The sequence below is a fragment of the Dasypus novemcinctus genome, chromosome 22, assembly GCF_030445035.2.
Source record: "Dasypus novemcinctus isolate mDasNov1 chromosome 22, mDasNov1.1.hap2, whole genome shotgun sequence".
Classification (NCBI taxonomy): Eukaryota; Metazoa; Chordata; class Mammalia; order Cingulata; family Dasypodidae; genus Dasypus; species Dasypus novemcinctus.
In genome coordinates, this window is record NC_080694.1 from 59,018,609 (window position 1) to 59,042,695 (window position 24,087).

Here is a 24,087-nt window from a genome sequence, read left to right on the forward strand (position 1 = left end):
CTAAGAAAACTGACAATTCCCCCTTTCTTCAGGCTAAATTTATCAGCAAGCTTGATGCCGACCTCAAGAACTTGGGAGGAAGTAGTGCCCAGTACACTCCCCGTAATGGTCCTAGACACGTCTCCTCCATGTTCTTTACCAATCTTTTCTACCCCCAATTTTCCTAGGAATACATGTTTTCTAAAGGCACAGCTGATTAGGAATGTGTTAAAAAAAAAAAAAAAGAAACAAAGGGAATTAGTGACGTTAAATAGAAAATACTCGGACACAAGGCTCCTCAAATATTTAAAAACCTAGTAGAACACTGAAACTACAGTAAAACCTTTCTCAGTAAAAGTCAAACAGGGACCTAATTAAGGGTACCTTCCAAAATGGAAATACTCCTCTGCGATTGCAGATGTTTCTACGCTTATTTTTTCCTTTTTTTTTTTTTTCACGGTTTCTGCCTTCTCTGTTTCCATTGGATTAAACTGGCATCAAATGGGACTGCTCCACGCAAATGAAGGATGCTAGTTCTGCTTTTTTATTGGCTACTGTGTAGGATGGTCTTTTGACCAATAAAAAAACAGAAATTGGTCTACTTCCTGTTAGTCCAAAAGTCCCAGTCGGCGTTTTCATTTTTGGTTGGCTTGTTAAAAATCTTTAGGTAAGATCTGGGCAAGGCTACTCCCTCCTTAATCTTGGACCTCATATTCTTGTAGCCGCAGCCTGAGGGTTCCAGCACGACCCAAAGCCAGTTACTCCGCGCCGGTCGCGGAGGGCGCAGTACTAAAACCGCTGGACGGTGGCGGTTCTGCAGCCCAGGTATGAAGGGGTTGGACACTGCTGCCTAAGGGTACGGAGACCGGAAAAGCAGGGAAAATTAAAAGTCTCGCACTACTTTCCACGTCTCGAAGCGTATTTTTTGAGCCCTCCATTATTATCCATAGGAGATCTCTTCCACTTGCGTTCTCATCTTCCAAGCTGTTTACTAGATGACGTCACCGCCGTTTTGCAACTGGCCAGGTGCTCTTTAGATTTTGGAGAATGAGAGTTGAATACAGTAAATAAAAATTAGGGAAGATAAGTACTTAAAGTTTGCCAGGTAATGTGGAGGCTGTGTAACTTACTAGGCTGTATATGTGCCCTGTAGGTTTAAGTAAAAGCTGAACTCTCAATTTAAGCACCACAAAAGAAATCAATTTTCGTAAAATGTTGAGACAGCTAAAAAACCGGGGGAAAATGAGCAGGGAAGTGTAGATTGCTATTCAGCGTGAGGCAGAGGGGAGACAGAATTTCCTTAATGTTATTTTTCCCGAGCACTAAAGGAATTTGTAAATTGGAATATTACTAAACCACTGAAATCAAGGTCTCCAGTTTTATGAAAAGATAACATACACTATCAAACGTTAAACTAATTGCGAAAAATTAGATGAGGGGGGACAAGAGAACAAAAGAAAAAACCCAATCCGAACATACTCTTGAATATAGCAGCCAATGAAACTGCACGGTTTCTACAAAGGAAGGTTTAAAGATTGACCAATCAGAGTGTAGCCTATTATGTTTAAAATTTGTCTCCGCCAATCACTACGCCGCAAGCTCTATAAATAGTAGGCGAGCTTTCTGCGCAAGTACCTGGTAGTTTCTGGTGAGCACTGGTAGATATGGCTCGCACTAAGCAGACTGCCCGCAAGTCGACCGGCGGCAAGGCCCCCCGCAAGCAGCTGGCCACCAAGGCGGCCCGCAAGAGCGCGCCGGCCACGGGCGGCGTCAAGAAGCCGCACCGCTACCGGCCCGGCACCGTGGCGCTGCGCGAGATCCGCCGCTACCAGAAGTCCACCGAGCTGCTGATCCGCAAGCTGCCGTTCCAGCGCCTGGTGCGCGAGATCGCGCAGGACTTCAAGACCGACCTGCGCTTCCAGAGCTCGGCCGTCATGGCGCTGCAGGAGGCGTGCGAGGCCTACCTGGTGGGGCTCTTCGAGGACACCAACCTCTGCGCCATCCACGCCAAGCGCGTCACCATCATGCCCAAAGACATCCAGCTCGCCCGCCGCATCCGCGGCGAGAGGGCGTAATGAGACTACGACTCAACCCCACCCAAAGGCTCTTTTCAGAGCCACCCACGTTTTCAAACAAAACAGCTGTGAAAACGCTATATTGGCCTTGGAAAGTAGCCTTTGATATTAAAGGAGATAGTCTTTGACAGCATTGTGCAATCACGCGAACGGGTTCGTTTCAAATGTTAAAACGGGACTGTTAGGTCCTTCCTAGGGTCATGAAAGGCTTAAGACGTTAAAACCGTATTTGAAGGACACTGTTGCCCTAAGCTCCAACCGAATGAGTGCTTTTAAAAAGGCAGTAAAGCAGAATTGCTTGATCCTATATAGTCTTCCATCTTGCTTTCGTGATCATTATTTTTTTAAAAACGGCATTTTTGGACTAGCGTCTTCACATTTAAATGCCTAAAGCCCGAGCAGTTAATAACCCAGTTAACAGCAAAGACAAGCTGGGGTCTGCTCTTCGGCGAGGTCCTGGGGGCGTGGAGGCGGGCTTAGGGGAGGGGACTGTCAGCGTCACATGTCCCGCCGGCGCGCTTTCCCTTCTCTTCATGGTTGGCAGGAGCGGAAAAAGGGGGAGGGGAGTAGTTATATAAGGACCAGCTGCCCTTTCTTCTCTCATTCGTTGTTGCTTTTCTCCTGGGGAAGTCATGTCTGGTCGCGGCAAGGGCGGGAAGGGCCTGGGCAAAGGCGGCGCCAAGCGCCACCGCAAGGTGCTGCGTGACAACATCCAGGGCATCACCAAGCCCGCCATCCGCCGCCTGGCCCGGCGCGGCGGCGTCAAGCGCATCTCCGGCCTCATCTACGAGGAGACCCGCGGGGTGCTCAAGGTCTTCCTGGAGAACGTCATCCGCGACGCCGTCACCTACACCGAGCACGCCAAGCGCAAGACGGTCACGGCCATGGACGTGGTCTACGCGCTCAAGCGCCAGGGACGCACGCTCTACGGCTTCGGCGGGTAGGCGCTCGCATTTCGCCCGCAATACCTTGTATTTCTCAACCAAAGGCCCTTTTCAGGGCCGCCCAACCGCTCAGAAAAAGAGCTGTCATAATACCACTTGTTAGGACACTTGGTTGGCGGATCTGCAAGTCTAGGATGTAGTTAAGTGTAACAACTCTGAAAAACTGCGAGCAACTGGACTTTTTATTCTTACACATCCAGAACTCATTCAAGTCGAGTATGTTTCCCCCACCTACAGCTTCTCTTTTCCCCACTCACTGGGTAAGGAGATATGAAAACAAAGAATAGAAAATAACCGAGTGCTGTCAGGAACTTGCCTCGGTTTCCAGGGAACAAAGGAACACTTTGTCCAATCAGCGAGCGCCAGGCAGGGCTGTCATCCAATCAGAACTGGTGAGCTAAAGTCGCGCGGCCCAGCCGGGAATCCCGGATGGGGAAACCCGGCCGTGCCACGCACCGCCGCGTTCAGAAACAATTTTAAGCTTGTATTTATTTTTATGGATTACGAAATCGAGTCACAGACATTTAAATGACCCAAATCGTGTCCTGAGAATAGCACTGAAATTTTCGACACGAATATGATACTTTGTCCCTAGAAAGAAAAAAAAAACCGAAATGAGGGATAAAGGAGAAAAATGGATGCAGACTGCTAGTATGCCGTGAGCATCGGGTTAAGGGAAATTCACATCTGGTTTAGGTTGAGAAGGGGCCTCCCCTTCAGCGCCAACTACAGCCTTGGGTAAGGTGGCCTTATTTTTTCTTCCGGATCACCTTTCACAGGCCCCAGCAGCTGAGCTGCCCCGGTGCTCTCTATTCCCTCCAAGGCCCAGTAATCACTTGCTAATTGCAGTGAACACTGCCCTTTCCTGGCCGCGGGGGTTTTAAGCACCCGTGAGCATGCTTCCGTGGGATTCTTCCTTAAATTATCGTGACCGGTTTTCCTTTCCTTACTCCTCTCGCATCACTGTTTACTTGATCCCGCAGGATCTGGCCTTGGCCCTCCGTGCATTCCCTCTGTGGAGACCTCACCCACATCCTCAGCGTCCATCTTGTCCGACTTCCCAGCGGCGCCATCATCTCTTTGCCAGAGCCTCTCACGCAAACTCATCTCTCCCACCACCCACCACTTGAACTGATCTCAGCCTAAAACTGGTCCTCGATTCCACCGTCGCCCCACAAGTCCAGTCAGTCTTGTAAATCTCTCCTGCATCTACCCACCCCTTTCCCCATTCCCACTGCTACTGCTCAGTCCCTGTTCACTTACTTGCACAGTGAACCCTCACAAAACAAAACAAAAAAAGCCAACAGAAACAAGGAGGTGTAGATGCTATCCCTGACTCTCAAATGCAAAGGCAAATTCCTAGAGGATAGTTGACTTGCCCACCGGCCCCACGGCTGATAAATAAGGTGAGCATTGTCTTTGTTAGCCTATTGCCTTGGTTTAATTATTAAATGTGCCCCTTTCGTTATAAATAAAGCTTTCTTTTATCAATAATGGCCCTCCCTTTCATTTTCAAAAAAGGGTTCTATGGGAGCAGGTATGGCTCAGTGGCTGAGTGCCTGCTTCCTGTGTACAAGCTCCCAGGTTCAATCCCTAATACTGAAAAAAAAAGGGGGGGAAGGGGGTCTAGTTCCAGAAAAAAGAAGGGGGGGGGGTCTCCCTATGGTTGAGTGGCAAGGTCACTACAGAATCAGGTCTCCCTCACACCAAGCCATAATGCAGTACTGCCTGCCACTCCTCCATGGGTACTGGAAGATTCATAACTGATCACTTCATTGCCAGTCTGTTGTCTACCTTATTGCTAGAAAGATCCTTCTAATAAGTAATCCACTGCCAAGCTCAAAATTCTTCAGTAATTTCCCATTCTTTTTGGGTTAAAATTCCAAAATCATTAAGGAGACAGTCACAGTGATTATATCCTCTCCTCCCAGAACTGCCCCATCCCACCTGCTCCCAATAACTCAGGCATACTTAAGGAACTTCATTCAGACTCCCAAATAGCCCATCCTTTCTCAGATCTCTATGCTTCAGAGGCCTGCTAAGTTTACTGTTACTCTTAGCCTAGGCAGTCCTTTGCATCTTGATTAAACCTCTATACTTAAGCAAACTTGTTTTTGTTTTTCTTTTCAGGTACTAGGCTCAGGGATTAAACCCGGGACCTTGTAAGTGGGAAGCCAGTACTCAACCACAGAGCCACATGGGCTCCCCTGGGTTGTTTTTTTGTTTGTTTGCTTGCCTGTTGTTTGCTTTTGTTTTTTGGAGGCACTGGGAACCGAACCTGGGACCTCCCATGTGGAGGCAGGCACTCAACTGCTTGAGCCACATCTGCTCCCTATACTTGCTTTCATCAGCTTGATAATAATTGTTGGGCTGAAAGTGGGAGGATTGCATCCAGCATCCATGTGGAATCTGAGCCTCCTCTTGACATAGAGGTGCAATGGACACAACCAATCCAATGTCCACATAGAAAAGGTGGCATTGGATTGGGAAAAGCGGACATGGTGGCTGATGGGTATGGGGAAATACAGGAAGAGATGAGAGGTGGAGGCATCTTTGGGACATGGAGCTGCCCTGGATGGTGCTTCAGGGGCAATCACCGGACATTGTAAATCCTCACAGGGCCCACTGGATGGAATGGGGGAGAGTATGGGCCATGATGTGGACCATTGACCATGAGGTGCAGAGGTGCCCAAAGATGTACTTGCCAAATGCAATGGATGTGTCATGATGATGGGAAGGAGTGTTGCTGGGGGGGGGGGGAGAGGTGGGGTGGGGGTGGTGGGGTTGAATGGGACCTCATATATATATATATTTTTAATGTAATATTATTACAAAGTAAATAAAAAAATAAAAAAAAACAATAATTGTTGGGGAGTAGGGGTGGGGAATCTGTATTTTTTACTAGGTATCAGTGTTGGGAAGGGGACTATTTCATCCCCAAAGATCACTCAGCATAATTTGAATCCACAGGTGCCTGGACCTGATGCCTGTGTGAGACTTTTCATCAGGCGCAGAAGGCAAGGAGGTAATCAGTTGTCTAAGAGGAATGGAAATTAGAGTGATGGATGTGTTGTACAACTAAATGTAGTATATTTATGTGAATTTGATGTATGTAAATTATATCTCAATAAAGCTGTGTTTAAAATTTTTTTTTAATTTTGAAAAGACCTCCAGGCAGGGTGGTAGGAGATGAGGTTGTTACATGAGCCCCATTGGTCTGCAAAGGGCTTGCTGTGCTAACTGAGGTTTGAGCAATGTCTAGTCAATCATTTTTGCCACAGAAGTTTTTGTTTTGTTTTGTTTTGTTTTGTTTTTTAACACAGAGGAATTTTAAGCAAGGATGTCCCCTTGGCCTATTTTGTGTTGCAGTAGTAAACTGAGGTTCAGAACTCAGAGCACGAAGAGGGATGTGAACCCACTTGAGGCTGTCTAATAAGGAGACATCTTACTCTCATCTGAGAGATAGTCACGAAGGCCTCCATCACTGGGTTCTTTGTGGAATCCATTTTGTAGAGGGAGCACTGATATTAGCTTCAGCCAGCATCTCTTCTAGCGTTTTGGGTCCTGTTTTCCACCTAACTGTCTTTCGTTGGAGAAATGACAACTTACCTAGTTTGACTTGGTTTAATCTGGCAATGGGAAGAGGACTCAGGAATGGATTCAGGAAGCAAGGAGTCACAGTAGTGGAAACATCCTCCTTGGTTGGGAGGGTGGTTATTTTATGCCCTCCTTAGTGGTGTTCTTTCTAGAGAGATTTTTTGACCTCATGCCAGGTACTGCTGTAGGCATTGAGGTACATCAACAAAAGAATAGACAGAACTCCCTGCCGTCGTGCCCAGCTTCAATGCAGAAAGGTGTGTGGATGCAGATCTTCTATGGGGTAGGAGTAGTTGCTATAACATAGCCACAATCGGCTTGTTACTATTCTTCCCTGCCTCCTTAGCTCCCAGCCTTGTTGATGGCATCATAATCAGCGTGACTGAAGGAAAACACTTCTAGGAAGAAAGAAGATTAAGCATAAAGGCTCTGCAGCTGCAAGGAGATGATGATGAGGAAGAAATGTGGCAGAGAATGAGGTCAGAGGGTGGTCTGGGGTTCAGGCATAGGTGGCGAGATACATCCTCGTTCGCCTGGCACTTTCCAAGTTTTAGCCCTGAAAATCCCATATCCTAGGAAAACCCCCAGGCCTAGGCAAACTGGAACAGTTAATCACCCTACCTGTAGGCTGTGATAAGATGTTGATTTTTATAATGAGCATAGCAGACATGACACCTTTTAAAAGTGTCACTCTTACTGCTGGGTGGAGAATACCCTGCAGTGGGGGTCAAGAGTGGCATCAGGGAGACTAGGTAGGAAGTCACTACAATTATTCAGGCACAGGTGATGGTGGCTGGTACTAGAACAGCAGCAGCAGAAGTAGTAAAAGGTGGCCCAAACTGATTTGCAGATAAAGATAACTAGATTGGATGAACATTGTGGTCAAAGAGAATCCAAGGTTTCTAACAGAACGCAGAGGAAGAATGGAATTCCCCTGACTGAGATTGGAAATACTGGGGGATGAGCCGGTTTGGTTGTTTGAGATTGGTGTATGAAGTTATCTATTTTGGACAAATTAAGTTTGAGATTCCCCCTAGATATTCATGTGGAGACATCAAATGTGAAGTTAGATATATGAGTCTGAAGATTAGGAGAGAGGTCAGGGAGCTTTATATTGCAAGCACTCAATTGTTTCTTAGATTATATGTTGTAAATCTTGAAGTGGGTAGAAGAAAATGGATGGAGTTTTAGAGTGGTGGTTAGAGCCACCCTCCAGAAATCAGCCATTGGGCATGAAAAACAGCTGGAGGCCAGCGATATCATAGGCCTTCTGTATTGATAGGAGGTAGCCTAGAACCTATAGCACAGGTATGGTGTTATTCTGTTGAACTTAAACTACTTCACACAATACCAATAACAGATAAGGCTATTTTGTGACTGTGATGGATCAAGACAAATAAAAGACCACTCCAGAATCATGTTTTCAGCACAGTCAAAAACACCACCATTGTCCATACCAAAAAAATGACCAAACATCTTTCTATCCACTTCTGACACTTAACCAATCACATCGTTAGCCTCACCCCATTCTTCTAGAAAGATAGGAATTCTTAAGATAATTGCAAGGGGACCATAAATAGCCAAAACAACTTTGAAACAAATAAGAACAAAGTCGGAAGACTCACACTTCCCAATTTCAAACAGTACTACAAAGCTACAGTAATCGAAACAGTGTGGTACTGGCATAAAGATAGACAAATAGACCAATGTCCAGAACTGAAAGTCCAGAAACAGACCCACACATGAGTGGCCAATTGATATTGCTAAGTACATGCAATATCCCCTTCAACAAATGGTGCTGAGAAAAGTGGATAAACACACGGAAAAGAATGACGCTAGGTGCATACCTTATACCATATACAAAAGTCAACTCAAAATGGATCAAGGTCCTAAATGTAAGAGCTAAAACTATAAAACTCTTAGAAGATAAAATAAAGGGGAAAGTCTTCATGACCTGGGATTTGACAATGGATTCTTATATATGACACCAAAAGCACAGGCAACAAAAGAAACATTAGATAAATTTGACTTCACAATGAAAAACTTTTGTTCATCAGAGGTCATTATCAGATAGTGAAAGGCAACCTAAAGAATGGGAGAAAATAGTTGCAAACCATATAACAGATAAAAGCTTAATGCCTAGACTATATAAAGAACATTTGCAAGGCAACAAGAAAAAGACAAACAGGCTGATTTTAAAATGGGCAAAGGACTTGAATAGACATTTCTTCAAAGAAGATGTACAAATGGCCAATAAGGTTATGATATAACACGCAACATCTTCAGTCATTAAGGAAATGCAAATCAAAACTGTAATGAGTTTACAACTTCACATCCACAAGGATGGCTATTACTTAAAAAGAATGAAAGTAAGAAATGCTGGACAAGGTTTGGGGAAAATGAAACACTCATGCACTTTTTATGGGAAGGTAATATGATCCAGTCACTGTGGAAAGCAGTATGTCAGGTCCTCAAAAAGTTAAATATAGAATTATCATATGACTTGGCAATTCCATTCACCCAAAGAAACTGAATATAGGGTCTCAAACCGATACTTGCACACTGATGTTCCCAGCAGTATTATTCATAATAACCAATTGGTGGAAACAACCCAAGTGTCTATCAACAGATAAACGGATAAACAAAATGTGGTCCATGCACACGATGAAATATTACTCGGCCATAAGGAGTGAAGTTATGAGATATGCTACAACATGGAAGAATCTTGAAAATGTCATACTTAGTGAAATAAAGCAAGGCGCATAAGGATGAATATTGCATGACATCACTTTTAAGAGATGAGCAGAAATAGCAAATTTCCCCATCTGTGTATTCTCTGCTTGGCAGTCAGATTAAAACAGCAGTTAGTGTGTCACTCCTCAACCCCAAACCCACCAGTGGCTCCAGCTCATCCCTGTAGAAGCCACATCTTCACTATGACCCTTGAAGCCACTGAGATCTGATTCCTCTCACTTTTTGGACTGTACCTACTACTCTTTAGAACAGTTCCAGCCACACTGGCTCCTTCCTCTTCCTGAAACATGCCAACATTCCCCCACTTCAGACTGGTCCCTCTGTGGGAAAGTTCTCCCCCAAGACACCTGCAGTGCTTCCTCCTCTCACCTCCCTCAGGTGTGAGTGAGGCCTGCTCTGACTACCCCATCTACAAGCGCACCTGTTTCCAGCTTTGCCTCCCCTCAGCACCTAGCTATTTCCCCTATTTGCTTATTGTCTGTCTCCCCTGAACAGCAGTGCAAATACAACAGCCATCCCTCTTCCCTACTGAAGCCCCCAGTGCCTGGGTGAGACCTGGTACATGGTGCATACTTGTTAAAGTGGTTTTTTTTTTTTTTTTTTAAACAATTGACTGAATCTCCAAGATGTATTGTCCTGTTAATAAAAAGGCAATTGAAAAAGAAGGCAATTGAGAAATGTATGCATTATTCACCTGTGTTTTCTTTTTTAATTATTGTTTATATTTTCAATTATTAAGTGTACAAAATAAAGTTGAAAAAAATTTCTACCTCATTGGGTCGTTGAACTAAAATTTTTAAAAGGCTTGGAACAAAATAGTTAATAAATATTAGTGACTGTTTAAAAAAAGGCAACGTATAGCACTGTGCATATAGATACTACTGTAATTTGTGGGGGGGAAAGGGAAATATAATGTAATAACTGGTATATGCAGGAAGGATTTAGAAGAAAATGATTATCATAATGGCCTGCCCGGGAGGAACAGGGAAGGGCATTGTAGCTAGGGGTAGAGGTGAGAGGATTTGTTGATATTCCTTCTTACACCTTGGAATTTTGCACCCTGTGACTATATTACCTATTATAAGAAAAAGCAATAAATCCTCCAAAGGGAGGACCATGCTGGCTGCTGTGTGGGAATAAACCAGTGGGGCAGAGGCAGGGAAACTGGTTGAGAGACTTGGCAGAAGTTCTGGTAAGAGCTTACAGTGATTTTATTGTTGGAACTAAGGTGGTAGCAGCAGAGATGAAGTGGATGGATTCTATTACATGTGATTATATCATACCACATGTTTGCAAATACACATTCTGCAAATACATTACATAATGTGTAATACACGACCATATAATTGTGGCTTGAACTAGAAATGGTGGTGGTAGGAGATGGACTTGGAAGAAAGAACTGAGAGACTTGGCTGACAAACTGATTGCAGAATATGAAAGAGAGATGCTAAGGATGCTTGCAAGATTTTTAGCCTGGACGGACAACTGGAAGGCCGAAAGTGTCACTTAACTGAGATGGGAAAGACGGTGAGCCACATTGGGGGGTGGAGTGGGCAGTAGGGGTTAGAGATCAGTAGTTTGGCTTTGGATAGTTCAAGTTTGTGATGTCCATCAGAGATGCTGAATATACAGTTGGAAAAGTCACTTGAGGTCAGATGAGAGGTATTAACTAGAGAGAAAAATCTGGGAGTCATAAGCACAGAAGTGGTGAGAGCAGATGAGATCATTAAGAACCGTGAAGAGGGAAGCGGACTTGGCCCAGTGGTTAGGGCGTCCGTCTACCACACGGGAGGTCCGCGGTTCAAACCCCGGGCCTTCTTGACCCATGTGGAGCTGGCCCATGCGCAGTGCTGATGCACGCAAGGAGTGCCGTGCCACACAGGGGTGTCCCCCGCATAGGGGAGCCCCACGTGCAAGGAGTGTGCCCCGTAAGGAGAGCCACCCAGCGCAAAAGAAAGTTCAGCCTGCCCAGGCATGGCGCTGCACACATGGAGAGCTGACACAGCAAGATGACACAATAAAAAGAAACATGGATTCCCGTGCCCCTGACAACAGCAGAAGTGGACAAAGAAGAACATGCAGCAAATAGACACAGAACACACAACTGGGGGTAAGGGGAGAGAAATAAATAAAATAAATAAATCTTTAAAAAAAAAAAAAAGAACCGCGAAGAGGGCCAAGAACTGAGCAGATATATTCCAGTGAGGACACGCTTAGCTTCCCCACTCTTTAGGAAGGCTGCATACTATCCCATTTTATGAATATACATAATTCTTTTATCTGGTCCCCTCTGATAAAAATTTACATTGTTTTCACTCATTTCTATTTTACAAGCAATGCTGCAATAAACAATTGCATTTAAGTTCTTCGTGATCTCATCCAGTTTCACCATTTCTGTCCTGGTGACTTTCAAAGGTTTCATCTCTAGTCCAGACTGCTCATCTGAATTCAAGAATTTCACTTTACCCAAACGTCCATTCAACCTCTCCTTCACTGGTCGAGGCCTGCCTGATATGAGAGTAAACAGGCAACAAAGTTCTCGTTTTTCTCCATGAGGCATCAATACTGAAGCACTGATCGGCAGATCTCGTGCATCATTCTAAAGGATTAAATAAAAAATACTGAGTCTTCAGTTGACCAATTTCTCAATTTGGGGACATACTTTTTTGTGTGATCCATTTTTCCCCATCCAAAAATCACGTATTACTTTAGATTTAAATGTTACTTCAGTCTCCCTTTAATCTGGAAGTTCCTTAGTTTTTCTTGGTCTTTTTTTTTTTTCACTTTTTCACCTGAGTATTTTAATTTAAAAATTCCAATGTAAACAATCACAGGGCATACATACTAGAATTAAATAATTACCAAATGATTCTTCTTTTCTTGATTTTGCCAGTCCTGACCTCGGCCCTTTTGAAGAGTACAGTCCAGTTAATTGTTGTGTTGAGAGCCTCATTGTGGGTTTGCTTCATGTTTCTTAATGTTTAGATTCAGGGTAGGATTTTGGGGGTGGGGAGGGGTGGGGTGGTGGTTCGGGCAGAAATACCACAGGGATATTTTGCCCTTCTCATTGTAACTGAGGCTTAAGAATTAACAAATAATTATGATTACTGAATTATTATATAAATAAATGCCTTTTTACTTTCCAGTTAGTATACAATAGCCAAAAGTTGGTATCTGAAATTACTGAAACTGGCTAGAGCGACCTTACCCTTTGTATATGGTCATTTCTAACTAAGATATGCTATTATGATTATTCCAGATTGATCTTGAATATGATCATTTCAAACTAGAACCTGCTATTGTGTTGATTATTCTAGGCTGAATTTACCCTGGTACATGGTTTTTTCTATTGAAATGGTAACTACTGCCCCCTCCCATTTGAAATCCTCTATCCCCAAATGCCTTGAACCTGAGCCAGCCCCACCCCAATTACTCATTAGCAGAAACCTGCCAGATCTAGATACTATAATACTGTCAGAACTACTGCAGTTCAGATAGGCAGACTTTTAGGGCTTAGGCCACTGACCTCCTTGTTATGTGCTAGCAAATAAACTCTTTGAAACCCTGGTCTCTCTATTTTATTTAATGCATCAGACAGAGGAACCCATTTTTGCTCTTGCTTGGTTGTTACCAGTACATCCAATCTGGAGGCACTTGATGTCAGTTTACCTGGAGAGAGATGATGGGAGTTGAAGGGATACTCAGTTTATTAATCAGGCTTCACCAGAGAAATAGAACAGGATACAGAAAGAGAGAAGGCAGAGGGAAGTGGGAGAGAGGGAAAGAGCAGAGAGAGAGAAAAAGAGATTTCAAGACCTTGGCTTACATGACTATGGGTGTGCAAGTCTGAATTCCATCAGAGACTGAAGTTGGAAACTCCAATAAAGGTGATTTTGAAGTCTGGTAAGTCCATCTTCCCCAGGGGAAACTGGATGAAACAGGTGACACAGAAACTCTGATTCTGAAATCTTCAGTTCTGGCTTTTTTAAGACCTCCAACCGAGGACTGGATAAGACTCCTCACATGCTGTGTACAATCTCCTTTATCGATTGTAGATGCAATCAGCCACTGATGCAGTGACTATAGATGCAAATCTACCAGTTATGCTCCCAATCATAATCAGGCCAGTACTTGTTTGATCAAACTGGACACCATAACCTAACGAAGGAGACCATGAAATTGACCACTGCAGGCAGTACTGGAAGACAAGGGTGGGGATAAGAGGGTCTGCGGACTGTATAGTGAGCCGAAGAGGGGCATAACGAAACCTTTTTATAATCGTGTGCAGATGGTTAACTTTCATAATAAACGCTAAAAACAAAACAAAGCAAAACAAAAAACACTTGTTATTGTACAAGAGTAGGCAAAGAGGGAAGGAAAGCCGAGAAGAGGCACAGGGAGGATGCAAGAGGAAAGCATCTGAGAGCCAGGGACTTGACGGAGGGACCTTGGGAACCCTCACACCTGCTGGGTAAGCCCCGGCGGGGCCTCGAGGCTCAGAGGAAATAACCGGAAACCTAGGTTACGATACAGCGTACCTCGGTCTAAGTCGGGCCTCACAATTCCTGCACAGGGAAGGTCCCCAGCCTCGTAATGGGCAACGCCGGAGCTCCACGAAACCGAGTCCACTGGGACGCACGTCTCTGGGCGCGAGCGGGTATGGGTGGGGGGCGAAGGCCTGGGCGGCGCGGCCTGAAGGGGCGGCAGGTGTGGCCGAGGGACGCAGGTCTTCCGTGACCTGGGGACCGGGACAGGGGGACGGCGTATCTCGAGCAAAGTTCATTTCAATCGGCCATGCACGCGTTTGCGGAGGGAGCCCGCACAGTGGGCCAAGCCGTAGGGAAGAACCCGAAACAGGAGCCCTAGGCGCGCGAGCAGGCGGGGGACCCGCATCACCGCAGCACATAGCCCACCTGGCTCCTGGCGAGGGCCCGCCGCGGACGCGATGTCAGAGCCGGGAACTTGCCGGGGCCTCTACCGTCCCCACTCCAACCGCGCTGGAAAACCCACGAATGCGCCCTTGGCTAGGTCCAGGTTGGCGCCCTGCACCCCGCGCCACCGCAGACTGTCACTCGGGACCAACCTGCCCAGGCAACGGCCTGGCTCCCTCCTACGCGGAGAGCGAAGTAAGTGCGTTTCAGCCCCTCCCGGGAGGCAGTGGGCGGCCCTGAAAAGGGCCTTTTTCTTAGCAGTTCCAAGACACCAGTTCCGGCCTAGCCGCCGAAGCCGTAGAGCGTGCGTCCCTGGCGCTTGAGCGCGTAGACCACGTCCATGGCCGTGACCGTCTTGCGCTTGGCGTGCTCGGTGTAGGTGACGGCGTCGCGGATGACGTTCTCCAGGAAGACCTTGAGCACCCCGCGGGTCTCCTCGTAGATGAGGCCGGAGATGCGCTTGACGCCGCCGCGCCGGGCCAGGCGGCGGATGGCGGGCTTGGTGATGCCCTGGATGTTGTCGCGCAGCACCTTGCGGTGGCGCTTGGCGCCGCCTTTACCCAGGCCCTTCCCGCCCTTGCCACGACCAGACATGACGAGGAAGATCTAACCGACTCAGAGGCGAATGAGTCCCAGGTCCAGGCCACGAACAATTATACTTTGAGGTCGGACCTCATTGAGAACTGAACGCGCAAGCGGGAAACCAGGCGCCACAGCTACTGTCCTCTCTGCTCAGCGCCCTCTTTTGGACAGTGAGTGAGTGAACTAAGCATTCTAGGGGAAGGAGCATAGCAAAGAATTTCGTTTTTAATCCCGCCATTCTTTTGCTTCTGTTCACTGCACCTATTTGAATCTGAACCATACTTTGGTCTGAGCACTTTAATCGGGGCTTATGTTTTGATGACAAAGCACGGTCCTGTGAATGAGGGGAAAGACTGTTTACCTGAGTGACTGTGGATAAGTCATCCCAGTTTGCCTTCACGTCCTTCATCGCTAACGCTTGGAGAATGACAGTATAACGAGTTTTTGAGGATTTAAATTAGGTAATTTAAGCAAAGCTTTAGAACAGAGGCAAAGAAGGCTTACATAAATGTGGTTTATTTTAGGTGTTATTACTTAAAGAATGCCTGACAGCAAATACGTATATGTTTTGTAAGAGTTATTTTTTAAAAATCACAGCATTTAATAAAGTACAAGATATTGATGGATTTTGCGTTTTGTTTTTCACAAGTGACATGTTCTGCCCTCCCCACAAGATGCTTTGACAGTCTTAGCCCTGAGGCTTTCCTGCAGCTAAGCCTGCAGAGTGCAATTCAAACCTTTACACGGACCCCTCACTCTTGTGTTAATCTCCCAAAAACGCTCCTTAACGAGCAAGGCACTTCTATTAGGAAAACTGGAAGGGCAACTACTGAAAATTTAGGGTTCTCTGAAAAATGCACTCAAAACTCGACTCCCCCCACCTCTCCTAGAGTCAGTCTTTTTACACAAATTCTCCATAACAAAACCAAACTGGCTCTACACCTCAAAGGCATAGCTGTAAACAGTAGCCTGTGGAGTAACATCAGTCTGTGGTGCTTCGGGAAGAAATAACCTATTTCAACAGAGGTCCTGGAGAAAACAACATTGAATAGATATAATCTGTGCACATAACCCCCTTTTGGTCTCCAGGTCCACCTTAATTGCTCCCCTAATTCTAAATCATGGATGCTTAATGAGATATTAAAATGCTGGCACACTTCTCCCATTCAAAATGCTCAGTAAATTGTTTCAAGAAATTCCCCAATGTGAATTTCTTCCATTTTAAAATTTTTGAATATTTGCAGAAATTTCATTTCTAAACTGAGGAGAATTTATGGAACAAAGTAATTCCAAGTGAGAAGGAAATTCAAAGGCTAAAGTTAGAATTTTTTTTGAAATTTTTTTTAAATACAAGAGTAAAGGACAAATGGTACACAGCACAGGAAAATTAATAGCATTTATATAATCCTTTGTGTGCAAAAATCGACTAATATTATCCTAACAATTTGAGGTTGAGTTTGAGTTACCCCCATTTTTGTGTGTTGATGAGCAGAATAGCTGGGATAACACACTGAAGAGTGTAGTTGGGATTTGAGCCCAAGCAACCTAGTAACAGAATGCTATTCATTGCTGCCAACTTCCAGAGTCTTCCCACAGAGAGATTAAAACCTTTTTCATCTTGATACTGGGAAGATGATTTATTGAAGGACACACATAAATTATTGGCACAAAAGTCAAGCAGCATACATCAGAGCCAGGACAGCCGTAATGAGAAAACCAAATACTTACACTTCAGCTAGTGCAAATGGTAAAAGGCAAAATAACCTTGGTATAAACCCAGAGACGTTGTGCCTCTGCCAGATGCCTCTGCCAGATGCTTCCATGGGTAATAGAAGCTGAGCATGGAAAAACTGTTTGTACCTGAGAGTCTGGAAAAATGAATTGCTAAAGAAACAAAAAAAACCCAGCATTGTCCATTTTCATTTCAAAAGCACAAATATTCTATAAACCAAAGGCTGCCTTAAAACCCTGAAATGCAGACAACCCCAAGAAAACTACAGTTCAAGTTTAATCCTCTTGTGCGTGTACTAAAAATTGACAATCCAGATGATTCTTCGTGTGATGCATCAATTCACATGTCAGTGTAAGGGGACAGGGGAGAGAATAATTGGTGTAAGGAAAACCATGACAAAGTGAAGCAAGACCTGTAGGATTAATGTGATTGTCATGCTCTTCAGGACTTTGTGAAAACAGTCTAAAGAGTAGCTTGCCAAAAATGATGTAAAAGGCATACAGTTCAAAAACAAAAAAAACCACAAAAACACATTTAGGTGAAATGAGTAAGTAAATTTTTGAATTAAAATTTTTTTTTCTTTTCACACTAAATCACTCTTTCCAGCCTGACCACCTTTTTTTCCAACTCTCCAAACTCCCAATTCTCCCAAAACTTAACAGCCAAGATCAAGAAAAGGTATTGGTTAAACTTGGAAACTCTGGACATGAATATAAACTACAATAAAGAACTGTAGGGGGAATAAAGGAGAATTTCACATAAGACAGTCCTTAGAACAGGCAGAGGAAAGCAATGGAGTACAATATTTAGAAGCAAAAACTGAATGGTTTAATATAGCATGTCACTTTAAACCATTGGAAAAAATATTTAATAGTTGGGCAATTAGGAATATCAATCTGCAGGTTAGACATGAATCTCATTTTACTGATAAGACTAAAAAGCTAAAATAGCATGCTTAGAAACACCTAACTCAAAGAAGCAATCAGTTTTTCTACTTATTATGTGTCACTAGGCCTAACATTCTGACTACTGATCAAAATGCTTGAATAGGCCACATTGCCTTCAGAATGGAACCACACCTTTATGACTCGACTTTAGCACTTAATATTTCAATGCCTTTTCAAGTCTTTACGATGTTGGCATTAACAGCTGCTTTCTTTGGAATAATTGGGTGGCTCTTAAAAGAGCCTTTGGGTTGAACAAACAATAGGTATTAACAAACTTAGGCCCTCTCGCCGCGGATGCGGCGCGCCAGCTGGATGTCCTTGGGCATGATGGTGACGCGCTTGGCGTGGATGGCGCAGAGGTTGGTGTCCTCGAAGAGCCCCACCAGGTAGGCCTCGCACGCCTCCTGCAGCGCCATGACGGCCGAGCTCTGGAAGCGCAGGTCGGTCTTGAAGTCCTGCGCGATCTCGCGCACCAGGCGCTGGAACGGCAGCTTGCGGATCAGCAGCTCGGTGGACTTCTGGTAGCGGCGGATCTCGCGCAGCGCCACGGTGCCGGGCCGGTAGCGGTGCGGCTTCTTGACGCCGCCCGTGGCCGGCGCGCTCTTGCGGGCCGCCTTGGTGGCCAGCTGCTTGCGGGGCGCCTTGCCGCCGGTCGACTTGCGGGCCGTCTGCTTCGTGCGAGCCATTGCGAGCGATATGCAAAACTGGTGCCTTGCGATCCCCCTCTGAAGGGTAAGAAAGAGCCGCCCTTCTTTTATAGAGCCTGACGACCGACTATTGGGTCCAGGAATATTCAAAAAGCCCCGCGCCCTCCCAGGATTGGTCCCTCGAGGTAGGGGACCCGGATTGGGAGCTGCCCTCGGGTTGGTGAACGAGCCCGACGCCAGGCGTCGCTCGCCGGCTGCGTGACGTCATCTCATTTACCCTTTCGCCTTCGGGACCCTGGGCACAAAGTAGGCCTGCAAACTTCTGGTAGTTGAAATGAAAAGCAACGTAACCTGATAAAGCAACACGCCAACCTTCAATGGAAGCTGGTTAAAAGGAATGTTTTTAAAAGCAGCGACACATCGATGGCCATTAAGGAAGTTTGCAAGAGGGGAACTTTAACATCCAGGATTTTTGGGGGGAAATGGTACTTACTATTCTTGATTTTGGGAAAGAGACTAATATAAGGGAGTGTGCCAACTGATTTTGGGAAAGAGGATAAATTTAAGGGAGATGTATCAAGGAGTGTGCCAACTGTCAATTACTGTGCCAAATGTAGTTATGTGGATGGCTTAATTGGCCAATTATCACTCAGCTGATTGCTGAATCCTTAAATGCTTGTCTTTTCCACAATTTTATAAGTGCTTGTGTACTTAAGGACTATTGCTTGTTAAGAATAAAATACTTTTCGCTTACTGCCGTCTTTCCTGTATGCAAAGTATTTACTTCCAAGCGTAACAGCTCTATTAAAGGAAACTGTGGGTGGCTCTGAAAAGAGCCTTTGTTAAGCTTCGGATTCCCCTGTTGTATAAAAGCTAGCACTTTATTTGCCCTTGGCCTTGTGGTGGCTCTCGGTCTTCTTGGGCAGCAGCACGGCCTGGATGTTGGGCAGCACGCCGCCCTGCGCGATGGTGACCTTGCCCAGCAGCTTGTTGAGCTCCTCGTCGTTGCGGATGGCCAGCTGCAGGTGGCGCGGGATGATGCGCGTCTTCTTGTTGTCGCGGGCCGCGTTGCCCGCCAGCTCCAGGATCTCGGCGGTCAGGTACTCCAGCACCGCCGCCAGGTAGACCGGGGCGCCGGCGCCGACCCTTTCTGAGTAGTTTCCCTTGCGGAGCAGGCGGTGTACACGGCCCACGGGGAACTGCAGGCCGGCCCGCGACGAGCGCGTCTTGGCCTTGGCGCGAGCCTTGCCGCCTTGCTTACCGCGTCCAGACATAGTAAAGAAACCAACAAATTCCTGCGCAAAGTTGAGGAAAAAAGCGGGTAGCGACCAGAGGCAAAGAGCGGTATTTATACTCATTGACGGTAGGCTGAGAGTCATTTTCTTATCGGCTACAGTCAATTATCCAATGGGAAATCAGAATTTACATCCTTCATTTACATATGGCGTCATTTTGAACGAGATTTGTGTTTGAGCCAATCACCAAACTGGCCGGATGACTTTGCTCTTCAAGTCTACCGATAATTGGATCGATTTGTTTCTTTCAAAAAACCCTTCTCAAAAGGAGTCAGGATGTGCGTGCGTTTGTGTTTGGGCTCGCGTGTATTTGTTGTGTGTGCGTGTTTTAGGGGCTGAGGGGCGGGGCGATTGTACACATTTCTCTTTTGTCTGTTAGTCCCTTTTGTTTTTTCAGACTCTAGATTTTGGAAAGGTATGTACCCAGGGAAATTCCTAAGTAATACATAAGAAACGCTAATGCGCCAGGCGTTGTTTTAACTCTTTTAAACTTTGCAACAATGGAAAAGAGGGTAAGAGAGAACAGACAAATGGATCTTTATTGTGTCTCAAATCTTAAACTCTATGAACAGAAGAGGGCAAGTACTGGATGACCTAGCCACTGACCTGACAGCAAGTCTTCACTTTCACTGCAAAATCTGACTTAGAACATCTTCGGTATCATCTTGGTGTGTAGAGTGAGCAGAAACCTATTCCAGAGATTTAAAAACTGAGACCTAGAAGGGTTATTTGCCTTTCTCATAAAAATAAGTGTGGAAAAGTCTTTCTCATTATTCTCTTGTGACATTCACAACCGTTCTGCCCTTCTTTATCACTTGGCTTCAACATGCAAGATTCTAATTCTCTGAGAAAACTCTCTTGAAACTCCCTCTGGTTAGGAAACCAACGACATTACAGTACAATTCCAAAGAGCACGCCAGTCTTCGTATACTTCAGAAATGGGGAAATGAAACCTCCATTCCACAGTAACACTGAAAATAAGATTGCTGATATATTTTAAACCATTATATTAATATATTATTACAAAATAGTTGACTGGTCTGAAGCTCCCATGTCGAGGAACATAAACTCAAGAGACCTTTCCAGAGAAAACTTTTCTGTGTTTCATTTCATGGTCATGAGCTAGAAGCAGAACCTAGCAGCCAGCAAAGCAGGTAACCTCATGGAGCAATTTCAGTGGGCCAGGCACACAATAAGCATAATGAAAGTGTAACAAGGGGTCCCTGAGCTTGAATTGAAATTCAAAGAAATGTTATTCTTGTGGGGACCTGTTTGTGCAAGTGTAATATATTTATTAAATAATACACAGTGTAGTGTGACATAGTAAGAGGTCCATGGTTTTCACCTCACTGGCAAAGGGATCTGTGGAAGGTCCCTTTATATATTTTGTTTGGTAGATACTAGACTACATCGTTGCCTTTTGGGAAGACAACTTGGGGATAGATATTAAAAAATAAAATATGTACATCATTGGGTCCATGAATCCTACCTCTGAAATGTCTGTTAACAGCCATCTCATAGGTGTGGGGGAATGTATCACAATGGATCTTCATGGTAACCTGGTTTATAATTTTTAAAAGGAGGGGGTCAAAAATAAAGGGCTGTTATCTAACTCCCTAAAATAAATAGATTAAGACATAATGATCAGTAGCATCTGTTTTTTCGGTTAAAATATTACAGAAAAGAAAATTTGACCTTGTTGGAGAAAAAGAAAGAAAAGCAAATTTTTCTCCCAACCCAAAAAATCTCTCTCCAAAGGTAAAAGAGATATATAAACAATTTTATTATGGAATAAACATTAAACCAAAATATATTACAAAACAAGCAATCCGCTAAAGAGATTGCAAAGAAAGAAAAAAGGGCATCTCACTAGTTTATCTAGCCAAGCAGATATAACCCATTAATACATATTCTTAAGATGAACAATAACTAGTCCTCATGTCAGGGACTTGACAGCACCATTTGTCAGACAGTTTCAATTCACCTGCTAATTGGGGTGGTACTTGTGTTTACTAGCTGACACCATCCAAAGGCATAGTAAAATTTCTTGTATCTCTATGACAATCGGAGGTTACAATTTGGAGCCAGATGCCCAAGTTAAACTCCCATGGAAATGGGGAGATAAGGTGCTGTCTTTCCTGAAGTTTACATTTCAGAGGGATGGCCCCCAGGTCCTTGAGAAAGACATCCCTGGCTAGTCAAGATGGCAAAAGCCTTATTTAGCTTTTGAAAGATTTACATCCACCTGGAAGGGACAGAACGGACAATTACAGGTGTTCTAAAGAATGCTCTAAGAAAAGGGAATAGGGGGCATGTCTTTCCCTTTCTGCACCAAGGAAAATTAATACCGATTTAACTTTTTCCTTTTTAAATTTTTATTTGCCATCACCGTTATATGCCATCTATAAAACTGTGTGCACAGATTTGCATGAGGTAAAATTTCTGGAAGGCTGCTCACCGAAATGTCCTGCATGACAGAAGGTCAATTGACCTTTATTTATTTGCTAGCAATTATTTGTAGTTGTGTTTTAAATAATGGACAGGTATTATTTTTCCAATAAGGCAAACAAAATCAAAACACCTCACTCAGACATACATGTATTACTTAATGGAAATGAGAAGCCATGAAAAAAACCCATGTCTATTACTTTGGGGAGATACTGAAGACAGAACTGAGAAAAGTCTTTGCCCTCTCTCCTGCCATGAAATAGGGGGAGGGCATTCCTCTCCCCTCAGCCTTCATACCTTTTCCAAATCATGAACGGTCTCCAGATCTCCCACCACCTGTCCCCTCCTTGGCCTCTTTTCACATTTCCCAGTCTACCTCCTTCCAAATCAAAAGTCTCCTGAACCCTCCTCCATCTGTTTCCAAGCACCCACAGCTTGGCCAAGGGCCTCCTTTTCCTTCCTGGAAGACTCAGCTCTTTCCTCTTCAGGTCATCTTTTTTGGATAGGAGGTTAGCAAAGTTTTCTGGGTCTACAAGGAGAATTGGGGATGCAATACAGGTTATTTTTTTCCCCTTATTTGTTTTTTACTCCTGGGCCAGCAGCTCTGCAGCAAATGTGAGTTCTTTTACTGGGTAAGGGAATGCAGATACTACTAGTTGACTGGTTTTAAGTTGAGCTTGTCCGCAGGCCCTGCTGTGTCCAAAGTTGGAATTATAGCAGAATCAAGTGGTGAGACTTTTAAATATGTAATTTCTGGCTTCTCCCCTGTCCCTACTATAGAGCCCCAGAGCACAGACATTTGATTTTTTTTTTTTTTTTTAATTTCCCCATTCTCTTGAAAAGATCAGATCAGTCAAGTATGGATATAGCAGAAAGGCCTTGTTTCAGGCTTTGGGGGCCTGGGTTTTGGTAAGTCAACGAAGGGTATACTTTTTAAGTAAAACTTCTAATATTCTTTTCTTATTTGAAAAACAAGTATGAAAGAGAGGTGAGAAGGAAGGATGTGGACAGTGGAAGGAAGGAGGCAAGTTATGAGGGACGCGATAGGGAAAAAATAATCCCTACAGCAAGAGATCATTTGGGAGAAGTTAAATATTATTACCCACGCTCAGTTCTCCAAAGGAAGGACGGAAGAGCGGCTGAGCAGTCCTCGGAGGCTTCCTTCCGGTTCCGACAGAATAGACAGAAACACTGAACTAGGCTAGGAAGGAAAAGAGGATTTATTCGCCTGAGGGAAACCGGAGATGTACAATCTCAAATCAGTCTCCCCAAACTGCCGAAATTCTAATATTTGATACCATCGGATACTAATGAATTGGAGCGGAAGCAGGCACAGGTTCTTTCATTAATAAACATCACAGGATTGAACATGGAGGGTGGGTACCAAACCAGGGGCAGTTACAAGGTTACAGTCAGAGATCAGGGTTCTGGGTTAGGAATGCACAGAGCAGAGGTCAGTCACCAGGTTTTCCATATGGATATTAAACAGGAAGGTGGAGTGGTTACCATCCCAATGTCAGGTACACACTAGGATGAGCCTAGTTCGAAATAACCATTAACAAAGGTAAATTCAATGTGAGGTAAAATCATCACAATAGTAAGTGAATACACAAGGGCGAGGCTAAGTTTTTGAGCAACCATAAACAGAGGTGAGACCTATTTAGAATGACTGTCCTAACAGGTCTAGGCTAAATCTAGCCAGTTTCAGCAATTTCAGACGTTAACTTTTTGCTTTTTGTTTTCTTTTTTTTAATATAAAGGCCTCTGTAGAATTCTTAACCCTCGGTTACAAAAGTTCAGTACAATGCATCAATATGGAAGCTGTACTGGGTTTTACTACAGGACCTAAAGAACGGTGACTCTTAAATGCAGTCTGAATTCCCTCGTTATCTGGGTAGGGGAAAGGGTTTGACGAAATTGTTATAATCTAAAACACAAAAATTTTCATTTTGCATCTGCTGAGTTAAGGGAGTGCTTTTCATACTGCTCTCTGCTGACATCCCAGGCATCCAGGAGAACATATTTTATTTTCCTTTAAAATGGGTGCTGTTACAGAAATTTTACTTTAAAATTTATTTCTTCTTCCCAAGACACTGCTGCATGTCACTTACATCAAGTGCTAGCAACCGAAGGAAAGGAAATACGTTTTCTTTTCA

General features: G+C 44.5%; 5 protein-coding genes across 5 annotated transcripts; 2 read left to right on the forward strand and 3 right to left on the reverse strand.

Moving 5' to 3' along the window:
- The first annotated feature begins 1,627 nt into the window (after positions 1–1,627).
- On the forward strand, positions 1,628–2,102 carry LOC101427758 (histone H3.1). The gene has a single exon (XM_004463491.5). It carries the CDS (start codon positions 1,644–1,646, stop codon positions 2,052–2,054), a length of 411 nt encoding a protein of 136 aa, XP_004463548.1. The 5' UTR covers positions 1,628–1,643; the 3' UTR covers positions 2,055–2,102.
- Positions 2,103–2,633: 531 nt separating this feature from the next.
- On the forward strand, positions 2,634–5,087 carry LOC101428187 (histone H4). The gene is made up of 2 exons (XM_058285355.2): positions 2,634–2,994; positions 3,982–5,087. Exons 1-2 carry the CDS (start codon positions 2,687–2,689, stop codon positions 4,142–4,144), a joined length of 471 nt encoding a protein of 156 aa, XP_058141338.1. The 5' UTR covers positions 2,634–2,686; the 3' UTR covers positions 4,145–5,087.
- A 9,420-nt stretch (positions 5,088–14,507) lies between these two features.
- On the reverse strand, positions 14,508–14,916 carry H4C2 (H4 clustered histone 2). Its single transcript, XM_004463502.5, has one exon. The coding sequence runs from the start codon at positions 14,872–14,874 to the stop codon at positions 14,563–14,565; it is 312 nt and encodes a 103-aa protein (XP_004463559.3). The 5' UTR covers positions 14,875–14,916; the 3' UTR covers positions 14,508–14,562.
- Positions 14,917–17,788: 2,872 nt separating this feature from the next.
- H3C2 (H3 clustered histone 2) lies at positions 17,789–18,253 on the reverse strand. Its single transcript, XM_071211091.1, has one exon. The coding sequence runs from the start codon at positions 18,225–18,227 to the stop codon at positions 17,817–17,819; it is 411 nt and encodes a 136-aa protein (XP_071067192.1). The 5' UTR covers positions 18,228–18,253; the 3' UTR covers positions 17,789–17,816.
- A 758-nt stretch (positions 18,254–19,011) lies between these two features.
- Positions 19,012–19,493, reverse strand: LOC101431834 (histone H2A type 1-D). The gene has a single exon (XM_004463500.3). The coding sequence runs from the start codon at positions 19,460–19,462 to the stop codon at positions 19,070–19,072; it is 393 nt and encodes a 130-aa protein (XP_004463557.1). The 5' UTR covers positions 19,463–19,493; the 3' UTR covers positions 19,012–19,069.
- Positions 19,494–24,087: the final 4,594 nt, after the last annotated feature.

Bases quoted from the DNA above. Each gene is read 5' to 3' on its own strand.
- LOC101431834 (XM_004463500.3), bottom strand. From the start codon at position 19,462: ATGTCTGGACGCGGTAAGCAAGGCGGCAAGGCTCGCGCCAAGGCCAAG.
- H4C2 (XM_004463502.5), bottom strand. From the start codon at position 14,874: ATGTCTGGTCGTGGCAAGGGCGGGAAGGGCCTGGGTAAAGGCGGCGCC.
- H3C2 (XM_071211091.1), bottom strand. From the start codon at position 18,227: ATGGCTCGCACGAAGCAGACGGCCCGCAAGTCGACCGGCGGCAAGGCG.
- LOC101428187 (XM_058285355.2), top strand. From the start codon at position 2,687: ATGTCTGGTCGCGGCAAGGGCGGGAAGGGCCTGGGCAAAGGCGGCGCC. The intron at 2,995-3,981 runs GTAGGCGCTCGC...TTGATCCCGCAG, and splicing joins ACGCTCTACGGCTTCGGCGG to GATCTGGCCTTGGCCCTCCG.
- LOC101427758 (XM_004463491.5), top strand. From the start codon at position 1,644: ATGGCTCGCACTAAGCAGACTGCCCGCAAGTCGACCGGCGGCAAGGCC.